Source organism: Carassius auratus, chromosome 26 (assembly GCF_003368295.1).
Source record: "Carassius auratus strain Wakin chromosome 26, ASM336829v1, whole genome shotgun sequence".
NCBI lineage: Eukaryota > Metazoa > Chordata > Actinopteri > Cypriniformes > Cyprinidae > Carassius > Carassius auratus.
Genome location: NC_039268.1, coordinates 1,408,605 through 1,423,160, shown reverse-complemented (window position 1 = coordinate 1,423,160; position 14,556 = coordinate 1,408,605). Strand labels below are relative to the sequence as shown.

At 36.8% G+C, this 14,556-nt stretch overlaps 1 protein-coding gene and 1 long non-coding RNA gene across 4 annotated transcripts; one reads left to right on the top strand and one right to left on the bottom strand.

Annotated features, from left to right (window-relative positions):
* Positions 1-613: 613 nt before the first annotated feature.
* On the top strand, positions 614-2,219 carry LOC113044042 (uncharacterized). Of its 2 annotated transcripts, XR_003275843.1 has the most exons (3): positions 614-755; positions 1,520-1,704; positions 1,847-2,219. It is a non-coding gene; the product is annotated as an uncharacterized LOC113044042 (long non-coding RNA). The 2 variants fall into 2 exon arrangements; XR_003275842.1 differs by lacking the exon at positions 614-755 and having other exon boundaries at positions 1,399-1,704.
* A 1,440-nt stretch (positions 2,220-3,659) lies between these two features.
* On the bottom strand, positions 3,660-14,100 carry LOC113044036 (probable E3 ubiquitin-protein ligase HERC3). Of its 2 annotated transcripts, XM_026203626.1 has the most exons (24): positions 13,716-14,099; positions 13,402-13,525; positions 13,252-13,328; positions 12,921-13,142; positions 12,674-12,765; positions 8,563-8,693; positions 8,296-8,423; positions 8,125-8,195; positions 7,930-8,039; positions 7,708-7,767; positions 7,507-7,612; positions 7,240-7,426; positions 6,998-7,161; positions 6,835-6,909; positions 6,633-6,731; positions 6,460-6,528; positions 6,006-6,152; positions 5,789-5,932; positions 5,458-5,624; positions 5,281-5,351; positions 5,159-5,213; positions 4,627-4,810; positions 4,447-4,546; positions 3,660-4,347 (listed from the first exon to the last, which is right to left on the bottom strand). In XM_026203626.1, exons 1-24 carry the CDS (start codon positions 13,921-13,923, stop codon positions 4,133-4,135), a joined length of 3,006 nt encoding a protein of 1,001 aa, XP_026059411.1. In that variant the 5' UTR covers positions 13,924-14,099; the 3' UTR covers positions 3,660-4,132. The 2 variants fall into 2 exon arrangements, 1 of the variants encoding a protein (XP_026059411.1); XR_003275841.1 differs by lacking the exon at positions 5,159-5,213 and having other exon boundaries at positions 4,068-4,347; positions 5,285-5,351; positions 13,716-14,100.
* Positions 14,101-14,556: the final 456 nt, after the last annotated feature.

Below are 14,556 nucleotides of genomic sequence, written 5' to 3'. Positions count from 1 at the left end.
TTGGTCCTTTTGCTGGTTTACGTTGGACCTTTGCTGGTGTGCGCTGGTCCTTTGCTGGTTTACGCTGGTCCTTTTGCTGGTTTAAGTTGGTCCTTTTGCTGGTTTGAGTTGGTCCTTTTGCTGGTTTAAGTTGGTCCTTTTGCTGGTTTAAGTTGGTCCTTTTGCTGGTTTACGCTGGTCCTTTGCCGGTTTACGCTGGTCCTTTGCTGGTTTACGTTGGTCCTTTTGCTGGTTTAAGGTTGGTCCTTTGCTGGTTTACGCTGGTCCTTTGCTGGTTTACGTTGGTGCTTTGCTGGTTTGTGCTGGTCCTTTGCTGGTTTACGTTGGTCCTTTTTCCGGTTTACGCTGGTCCTTTGCTGGTTTGTGCTGGTCCTTTGCTGGTTTATGCTGGTCCTTTGCTTGTTTACGTTTGTCCTTTGCTGGTTTACGCTGGTCCTTTGCTGGTTTATGCTGGTCCTTTGCTGGTTTGTGCTGGTCCTTTGCTGGTTTGTGCTGGTCCTTTGCTGGTTTACGTTGGTCCTTTTGCTGGTTTACGCTGGTCCTTTGCTGGTTTACGCTGGTCCTTTGCTGGTTTACGTTGGTCCCAGAGCCATATAGAGTGAGAGTTGCGACAACTCCATTGACTCCAATGGAACGCTTTTTTTACAGCAATGGCGGCTCGTGGAGCCTTTCAATAGTTCCCGGAAGTAGCAGCAAACCTATGCCGCGCCGTAGAGATGCAGCAGAACAAACCGTTTGCGACGCACTTTTAATAGGTAAGACGTTTAAATAATAAGATTGAATATTATCAGTACATCTTAATAACAATAAATTGCAAATTAAAACCTTCTAGCAGATAATCACTCATTAAATGAGTAGATTTAAGGTTTGTTATCAGATAACTAACAGATTAGGCTAGGACTGGAGCTGAATAAAGTTAGTAACGAACACCCTAATAATTGTAAAATCTGTTCTCATAATTCAGTTTCATCCATCGTGTTTGCAATTAGAAAAAAAGGAGTATAAACATTTCTTTGCAGGGTGGGGAAAGTTAGCTAACGTTACATAGCCTATAACGTTAGTTCAATATAACATGTGACAGCGGTGAGTGGAAGTGGTAAAAATGAGGTTATAAAGTTTGTTCCTTATTACACGTATTAAATTACTTAATAATAAAATGCACCCTATTGATATACATTTAGAGTGAATTGAGTTTGCAAAAACATGGGTGGAGTGTTTTTAGTCATTGTGATTCATTTACTATTACCTGTCTATATTATATAATAATACTGTATTATATACTTAAACTTGTTAGTGTATAAAAGTAACATACTGTAACATTCTGTGGGTTCTGGTGGGTGGAGGATTAGTGGTGCCACTGAAGTGTTCTGTGATGGAGCATCAGTGATGATGCAGGTCAGGAGAGCTGAGGGGACCTTTTTTTTTTTTGATAGCTGAATTTTCATTATTTTTCTTAGTGCTGCCTTTGCATTGCTTGATCTTTATTTTTTTTTTCTTCTCTCTTAAATTTTTTAAATAGACCCAGGTAACTGGCTGATGGTTCAATGGAATGCTGACTGGATGCTGACTGACTTGCTGCTGGTTGACTGGGCAGTGTCACCTGTCCCTGTCTCTCCTCTCTAGCCATGTCCTTTTTCTTCACTCTCACTTTCCCTTCTCTGAGTGTCCTCGTTCTTTTTTCCTCAACCTTTGAAACTGATAGAGGTAGAATACATGGTTTTGCTAATTTTAAATATTGAAAATATCACATCACTTTACTTCAACTAGTACGAGTTTGTACTTATTATATATGAATCACCTGAAATAACATAGCTGTAATCAGTAGCCATTTCTTGTATGTTCACAGGTCTAGGGGTGCATCGTGGAGCAGGGCCCTCCTCTTTTTGACCACAGGACGGTGTACAAAGATTGTGGGAATAGCATCTGGTCTCAGCCTACTCTTGAATTTTTTGGTCATGACAAATTGCTTTGCCGCAATTTCTCTGCATACTGACTTCAGTTTAATTTCCACACACACCTTTTTTTTTGTCTACGCACATACAGTACATATCACATGGTGGTTAAATGCACAGTTATAGGTAACACTGATGACTCCCTGCAATGTCTCACCATGAGTCTCAGCTCCCTGGGTTTTACAAGGCTTTGATTGTTCCTTATTTCTAGTAAAACATTGTCAATGTAAAAAAGTGCAAATAAATGTAAGTATAATTACCTAACAATTTTTTGTTGTTGTAATTTTTATTTGTATTTAGATTGCTCCTGCTGACTTGAGCCAACCATTATTTTCTCCTCTCTATGTCAGCGGGGAAGCCATACATTCGCACACCTTTCTCTGACTGAGTGGAGCATCCCCATGCAGCACAGTAAACCACGGTGGAGACTATGCAAGGACAACATTAAAGAAAGGACACATACAAAATGCTTGTCATGCTATTAAATTTATTAGAAATGTATTCATGAATTGCTGTAAATAGTTAATTGTATAATTACAACTTAAAATAACTGTTTTCTATTTTAAAATGGAATATACTCCTGTGATGCCAACCTGAATTTTCAGCATCATTACTTTTGAATGGCAGTGTACATGTTTATATACGAGTATGCTTAAGTTGTTTTAAACCTGAATATATTGTATACATGAATAAGTATTGTAAGAATTATACTAGATATAATAGGTATATTATTTATAATACATAATTATATTACTATATGTAATTGTAAGAATTATAAACAGTAAGCTTCATTTTACATTTATTTAACATGCTAATTACTGCTGGTAAGTTAATTGACCCATAGTGCGGTGCCAGCTGAAAATCACCTGTCACCAGCCTGTCTCTGTACTACCTGAAAGTCATCAATATGACATGAGTTAACATTAGATCAGTGAAAAAATGGACAATATGTAACGTAAAAAGGCAACAGTAACCCGTGTTTATAAAACTTAACGTTAGCCTGAAATACGTTTTTAAAATAACGGTAATTGAACACTAATCCTCAAATATTACCCGATTTGATATTTTAAAAGCAACATCGCTGTAACTACATACTCATGCTACATACATATGTCAGTGTGTTGTATAAACATATAAAATAAATGCATTTATTGACTCCTTATTACCAGAAATCGCAGTTCTGTCACTCTACTCTTATCAGTTTGAATGGCCGCCAACGCACTTCCTGGAACTATTTGAAGTCTACACGAATCACGTGACAACCAAACATTTCGAACTTCCGTTGTCGCAACTCTCTCTCTATATGGCTCTGGTTGGTCCTTTTGCTGGTTTACGTTGATCCTTTGCTGGTTTTTGGTGGTCCTACCAGGACCCATTCTGTTGAGCTGGGTGATTTGGCCCAGTATACTTAGCCAATTATTACTAACTTAGGGGTTAAAATCGACGCTGACCTTAAACTCGTCAGATTAGAGCAGTAGTTAAAACAAGTTTCTTGTTTTGTGTCCAAAACAAATCATAAACTCAGAGGGGACCACACCTTTGCTGTGGCAGCCCCAAAATTGTGGTATGACCTGCCTCAGCCGACAAAACAGGCCACTTCGATCACTCATTTTAAATCTCTTGCTGGTTTACACTGGTTAAAAACATAAAGTTAGGATATTAACTAAACTCAATTGTGAAAACATTGTGTTAAATCAAAACAATAACTTGGTACTTAAACATATTTTATTCCAGTTCTGTTGCCTCTTTTGTTCCATGTGTAAATATGATGAACATCATTTCTAAAGATAATACAAGACATATTTACTATAACATGATTTTTTTTTTTTTTATCTAAGCAACTTAAAATGTTTGAAGAAAACACTTAATAACAAAACATACAATAAATTTGAATTAACATACCAGAATATCTGTATATTAACATATATATTAGGTGATCAAATCACAAAGTGCTTTAGTTAAGTTACTCTACCAACAGTAAAACAAGATATTTTAAATAATGACATAAATAGAATATCTATAGCTCTCACAATGTGTTTATTTACATATATAAGCAATTTAATGATGTCTAACCTATATAAATGATGAGAACTAGCCAATATGAGTCTTCCAAAGCCAATAAGCTACAAAGTTTAGCAGCACATGCTTGACTGCATAGGGTCTGGAATCTGGAGGAAATTTCATGCTCGTCCAAAAACCTTACAAAACTTGATTGCATGTATAAGCTTGTCACGAAGTGTGTTGATGTCGCTGTATTTGGGGAGAATTAATATTTCAAAACAGGTCTGGGCCTCTGGCAGTCGGTCATCTGCATCAGGACAGTTTAACTGTGAAATCTTCAGAGAGCGCTTTGAGAAACCTCCCACAGGTACACGGTCCGTCCCATACAAGAAACCTACAGAAAAAAAAAATAATGTGAGGATGTGAAGGAATAATAATGATATTCCCTTATGTAGATGCATCAAGACATTCATATGTTCAAGACGGCACCTACTGAGAAATTTCCTCTTGTTCTCCTCAGAGAGCTCAAAGAAAACAGTCCAGAAGTTCTTGATGAGCTCATCAGAGGCAGAGCACTTTTCATAGGAAGCACACTGAAGATGAAGCAGAAAAACTCAGGTATTACAGATTATTTAAAACATAAAAAATCTGAAAGTTTCTTGAACATGTTTACCAGCTGAAGCTCCTTCCACTCGTATTTACGGGAGCCTTGGAGAAGCTCCTGGAGTTCCTCGGGGTGGAACATGCTCCAGGCATCAAGTGGACAGCCCTTATAGAAACCTCTTGAAAAATGCTCGAACTGTTTCTTCACTGACTTGTTGAAAACTAGGTTTACATACAAATCCACATACTTCTGTCTGCGAAGGAAATGAAACTTTGCAATGAAACACAAGGAAATCCAGAAAAAAAGGTGTTTTTACTATGCAGTGATGGATTGTTGCATCCTCCTGCTGGAGTCCCACCAGAGGACACTCGTCCCGACTCCCTTGTTTTCCCATCATAAACTTCATTTCACATAACCTATTGCCTTGACTCATCATTGCCTGGACACTTCCACCTGTGTGTCACTACCTCATTAACTCCGTTATAACTCTCTATATATAATAACATCAAGAGGACATTTAGAAATTAAATGTTTTGTCGAGACAAGTTTGTTTGAAACATTCAAAAATATTCTGAAGAGTTGACAGATGGATAGTTTCTACCTATTAGCTTTGGTCACTTTAATTTGATCTCCGTTTGGGATGAGCTTTTCTCCTCAGGTAAGTATAGCATGAATTTAAACAACAGCTGTGTACACTAATACAAATGAACCACAGAAACTGTATTACCGTGAAATCGAAACTGAGCATATCCACTACTTCGTCCTCGTCCTCCTCAAGAAGACTTTTCAAAGTTCTAATGTGAGATTTATGAAATACAGTTAATATGAACTGCTCTGAAACACTACTGTGAAGCCTACTGTATAAAAAGTCTAATGTCTCGTAGTCTTTAATCGTTTTACCTGGCCTCCACAGGAGACAGTTCCTCCAGATCATTCAGAGTGGGACTCTGCTGGAGGAGTTTCTTGAACAAGGCCAGTGGGAAGTCAATGTTTATATAATGACGGTTGTAGAGCGCCATTCCACAGATAACACCAAGATAGTAAAAATCTCGATTAGCTTGCATGCCCTGAAACAGACACATTCAGAATCAGAATCAGAATTAACTTTATTGCCAAGTATGCTTGCGTATACAAGGAATTTATTTTAGTGACATAAGCTTCCAGTACACAGAGACAACAACACACATACCAAAAAAAAAAAACAACAACTTTTGTTTGGTGTAAAACTTACATCAGGATTGAACCAAACCACCAATGATCTCTTATTGACTTCCAGCACCTTCTTCTCCCATTCCAGAAGAGATTCGGAAAGGAGAGAGAAGAATTCTGCCGATAAACCCCTCATATCTACTCCATTCTCCCCAATGAACACCACCTGGACAGGAAATTTTCATTAAAATACCATATCAGACATTTAAATTCTGAATTCAATTCTAAAATTATTTTACCTGCAATGGAAAACAAAATGAGTGGGTTTTTTGTCCGAGATACTTTAGCGTGTCTGTCAACACTGTATTCCTGTTTATGTGCAACACGTTGCCATTTGAAATGATGGTTCCTGGGTCTGTAAAGCTCTGTAAAAGTCCCTGCAAATACTAAAAAGAGTAAAATGATGTTAGCTTTAATGGGATAGTCCACCAAAAAATTAAAATTCTGTCATCATTTACTCATACTACTTTATTTCTTTTGCAGAACAAAAATATCTTAAAGAAGATTGGTAACCAGACAGTTTGGTGCCCACTGATCTCCATCGTATGGTTAAAAAAAAGGCACTTCTTAGTTTAAGAGTGACTAAATGATGACAGAATTAAAATTTTAGGTGAACTGCTACTTAAAAAATTAGTTATTTGTCATATGCATGTTTGGCATATGTATGACTTAGTATATCCATGTCTGACTTACACAAAACATTATCTGTTTAGATACCATGTCTGCCACAAAAGGGAACTTGACCAATATTTTAATAGTTTCCTGAAAGAAAGATGCACTGAAGTAATATAAGGTTTCTCAAAGTAATTGAACAAGAAACATAAAAATGACATACATCATGTATCAAGTCGACATTTAATACTCACAAAGCAGTAATCTTTCAACTTCACATTATCCTCCACAATATCATCAGAAAAATCTAAACCCCAAAATGGCAACATCAGTTTCTCCAGGGTGGCTTGCAGCTATTTATGTAGAAAAAGTATTCTGTGGTGATTTGGTTTTCCTAAAAAAAATCTCTTTTTTGCAGAATTCAGAATTCACTATTGCTTTGGTTCTTAGTCTTACCATATCAAGTAGATCTTTGATCTCATGAATGAGGAAATCCCTCTTTGGGATGTCTCTGTTGGCACTGCAGCGGACCTTCACAACAAAGTATAAACAAATATTATACAATGATAGACTAAATTACATCTTTGAACTAAAAAAGCATCTTTGTTTAAAATGGCACCTGATAGATCATCTGAAGAACATTCAAAAACTTCTTCAGGCGTCTAGTTATGTCATAACCCATTTCACCAGAAGAAATCTGGCCAATCAGCTCAGCAGATGCTTTGTGAAATAAATCCACCAGGCCTTTGAGCCAATCATCAGGGAGTTTGGACCAGTACTTCTCTGAGAACATAATATAAAAATACAAATACAACAATGCCAAAAACACAAGTCAAACACTGAAAAGTCTTCCATCTTTACCTAACAGCTTGCAATCATCAGAATTCAGCTCAAGAAACTTAGAAGCCAGAGCTTCAGTGAGTTCGGTTTTTTGTTTCTTGAGACGACTGATGAGCTCAGGGAGGAGAAGATAAACTCTCAGCGATTCAACGGCATTTGGATTTGGATTCAGAGACGGCAGCAGTGTCTGCTGAACCCCCTTCACTACCTGAGATACAAAAAATAAATTAAATTAACAGTATCACACATTTAAGTAAAATTGGTTATAAATGTTAGAATTATTATTACCTCTGCTATCAAGCTTTTATTCTCTGATAACTTTGCAAAGGTTGTTTTAACCAGATCAAAATCCAAACCACAATGCTCTTCAGACGTCTGATAATGAACATCACAACTACAAAAACAGACATTTATTTTCAAATCTGTAATGGAAGTAGTCATTTTAGGCACAAAAATGAGAAATGACTAAATATAACTACCTAATTTTACCTAGTATTGAGAAAACTTCCATTCAGGGACGCAGAGGAGGAGAACACTGTGTTTATTTCCCTGTAAATTACACAATTCTTTTAATTATTATTTTCTAATCCATTTACAGTATATGCATTTCTTTCATGTATACAATTGCTCAGTTGTATCATTACACTTCTGATTATAAAAATAGTAAGAATCCTACAAACATAAGATCAAGATTATAAGGAAAACACTCACTGCTTTATTGTTGGCCATGGATCAGTTCCAGACAGCCATCGGTCAATCATTTTGTCGTTTAATGTTAAAACCCCTCTGCTTGGATTGGATTTGCCCTTACTTTCAATTTCCTACAAAATACAAGTAACATGAGTAAACACAGTGCAGCAATAATTTATGTTAAACCATTAATGAATGAAAACTGCTATGTCCTACTTTGAAAAACAAGGCAAAGGAATGATTCTCCCCAGCTATGATTTTTTCAATCGTATATTCACGATTACATTCTGTGTGCAACAAATACTCAGTTTAGATATTTGAGCATCATCATGAATATAAAATATTCATTACAAAATACCCTAATGCTTAATGATGACTTTTACTTACCAGTTGGCAGATCCACAGGGAAAGGCACAGACTGTGTGATAATTTCTCCATTTCCCAGCTGCCCTTGCATCCCACATCCAAATGAGTAGATCAGCTTTGACGATGTGATTGATACAAGTGTGTGATGTCTTTACACAAGAAAAAAATCATTATTAAACTGAACTATACAAAGACTTGTATTAGGGCTAATATATATCTTGTGAGGAATTATCTTGATGTTATGGTTATGAAATCTGTAGTATTTCTCTGAACACCGACTGTCTTTACCTCCCACACGTTACTTGTGACACTTCAGATCCCCACAGTTCAGCAACCACCCGCGGATGATGTTCATCTCTAAAAGAGTTGTGCCCAAGCTGACCAGAGCCTCCGGATCCAAATGTTAACACTGTGCCGCCCTAATGATACAGCCATAACATCAGCATCTATTTCATTATGAGACATCTCATAATTCATGTAGCGTGATATATATTATTATTTAAAAATAGTACATTTAGGTCCATATATATATATATATATATATATATATATATATATATATATATATATATATATATATATTTATATATATATATATATATATATAGTATTGTTCAAAATAATAGCAGTACAATGTGACTAACCAGAATAATCAAGGTTTTTAGTATATTTTTTATTGCTATGTGGCAAACAAGTTACCAGTAGGTTCAGTAGATTGTCAGAAAACAAACAAGACCCAGCATTCATGATATGCACGCTCTTAAGGCTGTGCAATTGGGCAATTAGTTGAAAGGGGTGTGTTCAAAAAAATTGCAGTGTCTACCTTTGACTGTACAAACTCAAAACTATTTTGTACAAACATTTATTTTTTTTCTGGGATTTAGCAATCCTGTGAATCACTAAACTAATATTTAGTTGTATGACCACAGTTTTTAAAAACTGCTTGACATCTGTGTGGCATGGAGTCAACCAACTTGTGGCACCTCTCAGCTGTTATTCCACTCCATGATTCTTTAACAACATTCCACAATTCATTCACATTTCTTGGTTTTGCTTCAGAAACAGCATTTTTGATATCACCCCACAAGTTCTCAATTGGATTAAGGTCTGGAGATTGGGCTGGCCACTCCATAACATTAATTTTGTTGGTTTGGAACTAAGACTTTGCCCGTTTACTAGTGTGTTTTGGGTCATTGTCTTGTTGAAACAACCATTTCAAGGGCATGTCCTCTTCAGCATAGGGCAACATGACCTCTTCAAGTATTTTAACATATGCAAACTGATCCATGATCCCTGGTATGCGATAAATAGGCCCAACACCATAGTAGGAGAAACATGCCCATATCATGATGCTTGCACCTCCATGCTTCACTGTGTACTGTGGCTTGAATTCAGAGTTTGGGGGTCGTCTCACAAACTGCCTGTGGCCCTTGGACCCAAAAAGAACAATTTTACTCTCATCAGTCCACAAAATGTTCCTCCATTTCTCTTTAGGCCAGTTGATGTGTTCTTTGGCAAATTGTAACCTCTTCTGCACATGCCTTTTTTTTAACAGAGGGACTTTGCGGGGGATTCTTGAAAATAGATTAGCTTCACACAGACGTCTTCTAACTGTCACAGTACTTACAGGTAACTCCAGACTGTCTTTGATCATCCTGGAGGTGATCATTGGCTGAGCCTTTGCCATTCTGGTTATTCTTCTATCCATTTTGATGGTTGTCTTCCGTTTTCTTCCACGTCTCTCTGGTTTTGCTCTCCATTTTAAGGCATTGGAGATCATTTTAGCTGAACAGCCTATCATTTTTTGCACCTCTTTATAGGTTTTCCCCTCTCTAATCAACTTTTTAATCAAAGTACGCTGTTCTTCTGAACAATGTCTTGAATGACCCATTTTCCTCAGCTTTCAAATGCATGTTCAACAAGTGTTGGCTTCATCCTTAAATAGGGGCCACCTGATTCACACCTGTTTCTTCACAAAATTGATGACCTCAGTGATTGAATGCCACACTGCTATTTTTTTGAACACACCCCTTTCAACTAATTGCCCAATTGCACAGCCTTAAGAGCATGCATATCATGAATGCTGGGTCTCATTTGTTTTCTGAGAATCTACTGAACCTACTGGTAACTTGTTTGCCACGTAGCAATAAAAAAATATACGAAAAACCTTGATTATTCTGGTTAGTCACATTGTACTGCTATTATTTTGAACAATACTGTATATATATATATATATATATTTGGAAACTGACACAATTTATCTGGCTGGTGGCTCTGTATGCCACCAGAATAGAATTCAAATGAAGCTATCCAGAATACATTGTAGTATAGACTTTAAGCTTCAGTTCAAGGGCTCGACAAAAATATAACATAAAATAATACAAAAAGAAATACAACCATTTTTATACACAGATTGCCCATTTTCAGGGGCTCAAATGTAATTGGACAAATAAATATAATCATAAATATAGCTGCTATAAATTTTTGTGCAGCCCGGTCCAAAGATCATCTGGTCAGATTTTGGACAAAATTGGGCAAAAATTGTAGGAGTAGTAAAAAAAACTGTTTTACATTTATTTAAATTTGGAGGATAGCCACATTAATGTAAAATTGTAAATGAGGCTTTGTCAGAATTGTCATGACCCAGGGAAGGAAAGAATATATAAAAATAATAAAACTCGGACAATGTTTACAAAAGTAAAGTGATTTTTTTGACTAACTGGTGAAAAGTTATAAGCAAAAAGAGCAAAGTTTCATGTCTCATGACTTAAAAGTGGTGCTGTTTCCAACTTTGGCATGGACCCTCATATCATGCAGTTGGAAGAAGTGTACAAAGTTTCAAAAGTTTGATTGGGATAAAGCCTTTGAACCAATTTCAAGTCAACCTCATTTAAGTTCACAGCATCATAACTTTTTTTTTAGTTCTGTTCAGTCATTTCTTTGCAGCTCATTCCAAAGAGATCAACATGATGAGAGTAACCATATGTAGTAAGTTTCATTTAAGGGATCAAGAGTTATTTCCATTTCAATGTTGAATGTTTGAACTGGTGGTGGCGCTATAGAGACGATTCCAGAGACCCCAAATTTGGTCAGATCACTATTCATGACCATCACTACAAGTGTGCCAAATTTCATAATTTTCCAATGTTCTTTCATAGGGCTGCCATTGATTAACTTTCTTAATCTGTACAGATACAACAGCCCCTATGAGGCTTGGTCCGTAAATAAAAATTGTATTTTCAATATTTTGTTGAGAATCCCTTGCAGGCATTGAATGTCTTAAGTCTGGAACTCATGGACATCAGTGATGCTTTGCCAGGCCTTTACTGCAGCTGTCTTCAGTTATTTTCTGTTCGGTTTTTAAACCAATCAGATTTCTGCTGACAAGCGCTTTGATGCTATTAGTATCTTCTGTCTGGAGTATAATTGTTGGTGATTTTGAATGGTTTGAAATACTACAAACTACATCGAGAGTATTGAAGCTGACTTCTGCTGATGGAAGTAAAATTATTATTAATTGAACTCATCTCTGACTCCTGGTCTTCATTCATCATATCTGGTCATTGTGTTTTAACTGTAATTCCCCTACAAGATTGACTTGGCCATTCCAGAATATTCCACCTTGCTTTTGCAATATGTTTTGGGTCATTTCCAATCAATTTTGTGCATTTGGCAGAGAGTATATACTGTACATGTACACTTCAGAATTCTTCCAGCTGCTTCTCTCTTCTGTCACGTCATCGCTAATCACCACGGACCCAGTGCCACTGGAAGAACATGCTCATGCCATCGCACTACTTGTCATCCATGGACATCCAGGCCTTTTTATGTTGCTGAGCTCACCACACCAGTGCGTTCTTTTTTTCTCTCAGAAGGTACCAAACTGTTGATTTGGCCACTCCTAATGTTCCTGCTATCTCTCGGATGGATTTGTTTCATTTTTGAAGCCTAACAATTGTCCGTTTCACTGCATGGAGAGCTCATTTGACTGCATGATGTGGGTTCACAGTAACAGCTTCCAAATGCAAATAACACACTTAGAATCAACTCCAGTCCAGACCTTTTACCATCTTAACTGATGTAGAAATAATGAAGGAATAGCCCACATCTGTTCATGAAACAGATTTTGAATGAACTGTCCAATTTATGGTCCCTTGAAAAAGGGAGGTACGATTTTAAATAGCTGTTAAGTCCTTAACCTTTCCTCTATTTGACGAGAATACTCTCAAATTAAAGATCAGAGTGTGCACTTTAATCCTGTATTCATTATAATCCTGTATTCATTATATAACTGCAACTATATGCATATGTTTGGTCAGCAACAAATATATATGGACCTAACTCTGTAATAATTAAAAATAATTATTGTTATTATTATTATTAAATAATGATACTGTACCTTTGATAGAGTGGCAGTGTGTTCCCCTCCACATGAGATGGACACAGTTTTCTTCAATTTAAGGCTGTTTATAATTGTTGGGATGTGCCTGTCTTTGGTGACAAGAATTGTGAATTGAATTCATCACTTCAAAATGCATAATTTTCATGCTTTGATATAGATTTCACAGTATTGCACAAATTTAGTACATTTATGTGTACTTTCATACTGTTACTGATTTAGCTTTTACATGATGAAATGATCAGACCTGTAGTGTCTCCGAGGCCCAGCTGTCCAGCAGAGTTCTTTCCCCATCCAAACACGACTCCAGAGAGAGACAACACAAAGCTGTGGTCTCCTCCAGCGCTGATCTGAGCCAGCGGGACCCCACTCAGACTCTGAACATGTTGAGCAGACGGAGAGCCGGGATGATCTTTCCTCAAACCCAGCTGACCGTGAGAGTTCTCCCCCCATACGAACACCTGACCATCTGAAAGAGCAACAGCTCTCAACATCTACACTCAAACCTCAATCGATTCATCTCAATCATGAGATGTTAAAAGATGAAAGCAAATGGCAGATGAAATAGTTGTCAATACCCTTAGTTAGCGCCATTGAATGATGGTCTCCACATGCGATCTGAATCACCTGCCTGTTATCCAGACCTTTGAGAGGCCTACAGAGACAAGATAATCTGTCAGATACTATAATCCATGATCATTTATGCTGTTTGATCTCCATAAACATACTTGCACACAGTAGATTTGTCCATGATGAGAACTTTTCCTGAATCAGAAAGAAGCACCGCACCATCTCCTCCACAGACAATCTGTATGATTCTGTCATCAATTTCGTCGTTTAGCTCTAGTGATTCTGGGGCAAATAATGTATAGGCCTATATATTTTAAATATTATAAACATGTTTATAAACATAAAAAACATGTTTTATTATTAAAAAATATTTATGTTTTCATTGCATATCTTATCAATTATTATGTTTTAGCCTGTGTGGTTTTAATCTAACAACATGAAATAAACCAAAGCGCCATTTATTTTATCATACCTGTATGATGGTCATAATCTTCACTGCGCAATCTCAGGACCGAGACCTTTCCATCCCGGACAAATCCAGCAAAACTCCTTCCAGCTGACATGTCCTGAACTGCTGTTCTCGGACACACAGATTGTATTCCAGAATTTCCATGTCTGACTTGTTCAGGCTTCACCAGCCCCAAACCCTCTCTGATCTGCGATCCCCAAAAACACAACATAATCACAGCTGATGCACGAGAAGAACAGACTCCTGAAGAGATTTTCTGCAGTGCATCCTGGTCTGAGGAACACACTCACATGAAACTGAAATCAAACACGAAAATCAATCAGAAAATTGTTGGTTTCAGCCTAAGCGAAACTTGTTCAATTTCACACAAAATGAAAGTAGGTGAGAATATCTTAGGACGTCACTGGAAAACGAAACCAAAATTTAAAGGTATAGTTCGCCAATAAATTAAGGCAATTTTTCTACTCCGATGTTGTTTCAAATCAGTTGTACATTCCTTCGCGGATCACAAAAAGAGTGTTTGCCAAAATGTAATGGACTAAAAAACTCACTAAAATCTCCATTATACACGTTTTTCATAGAGAAAAAGTGGATGATGACGTTTGAAATTCTGTATAAGCTCTGCGCAACTCCTGCGTAAATCATTTATGCCATTCTAACTTATAACTGATACAAATAGACATTTAGGAGGGTATGTACGATTTTATTCTACTTTTTCAAATTTAAATGGCCAATGAAGAAAAGAATAAAAAATCAGATGTACTCATGTTCAAAAAGAAAAAAATTCTGCTTTTTCGTGTGAACGTTTCTGTGCTTCATACTTTTCTGAGGCTGTCATCATCCT

Bases quoted from the DNA above. Each gene is read 5' to 3' on its own strand.
- LOC113044036 (XM_026203626.1), bottom strand. From the start codon at position 13,923: ATGTTGTGTTTTTGGGGATCGCAGATCAGAGAGGGTTTGGGGCTGGTG. The intron at 6,910-6,997 runs GTGCCATTTTAA...TTTGTTGTGAAG, and splicing joins TTCTTCAGATGATCTATCAG to GTCCGCTGCAGTGCCAACAG. The intron at 5,352-5,457 runs GTAAAACGATTA...ATCTCACATTAG, and splicing joins CTGTCTCCTGTGGAGGCCAG to AACTTTGAAAAGTCTTCTTG.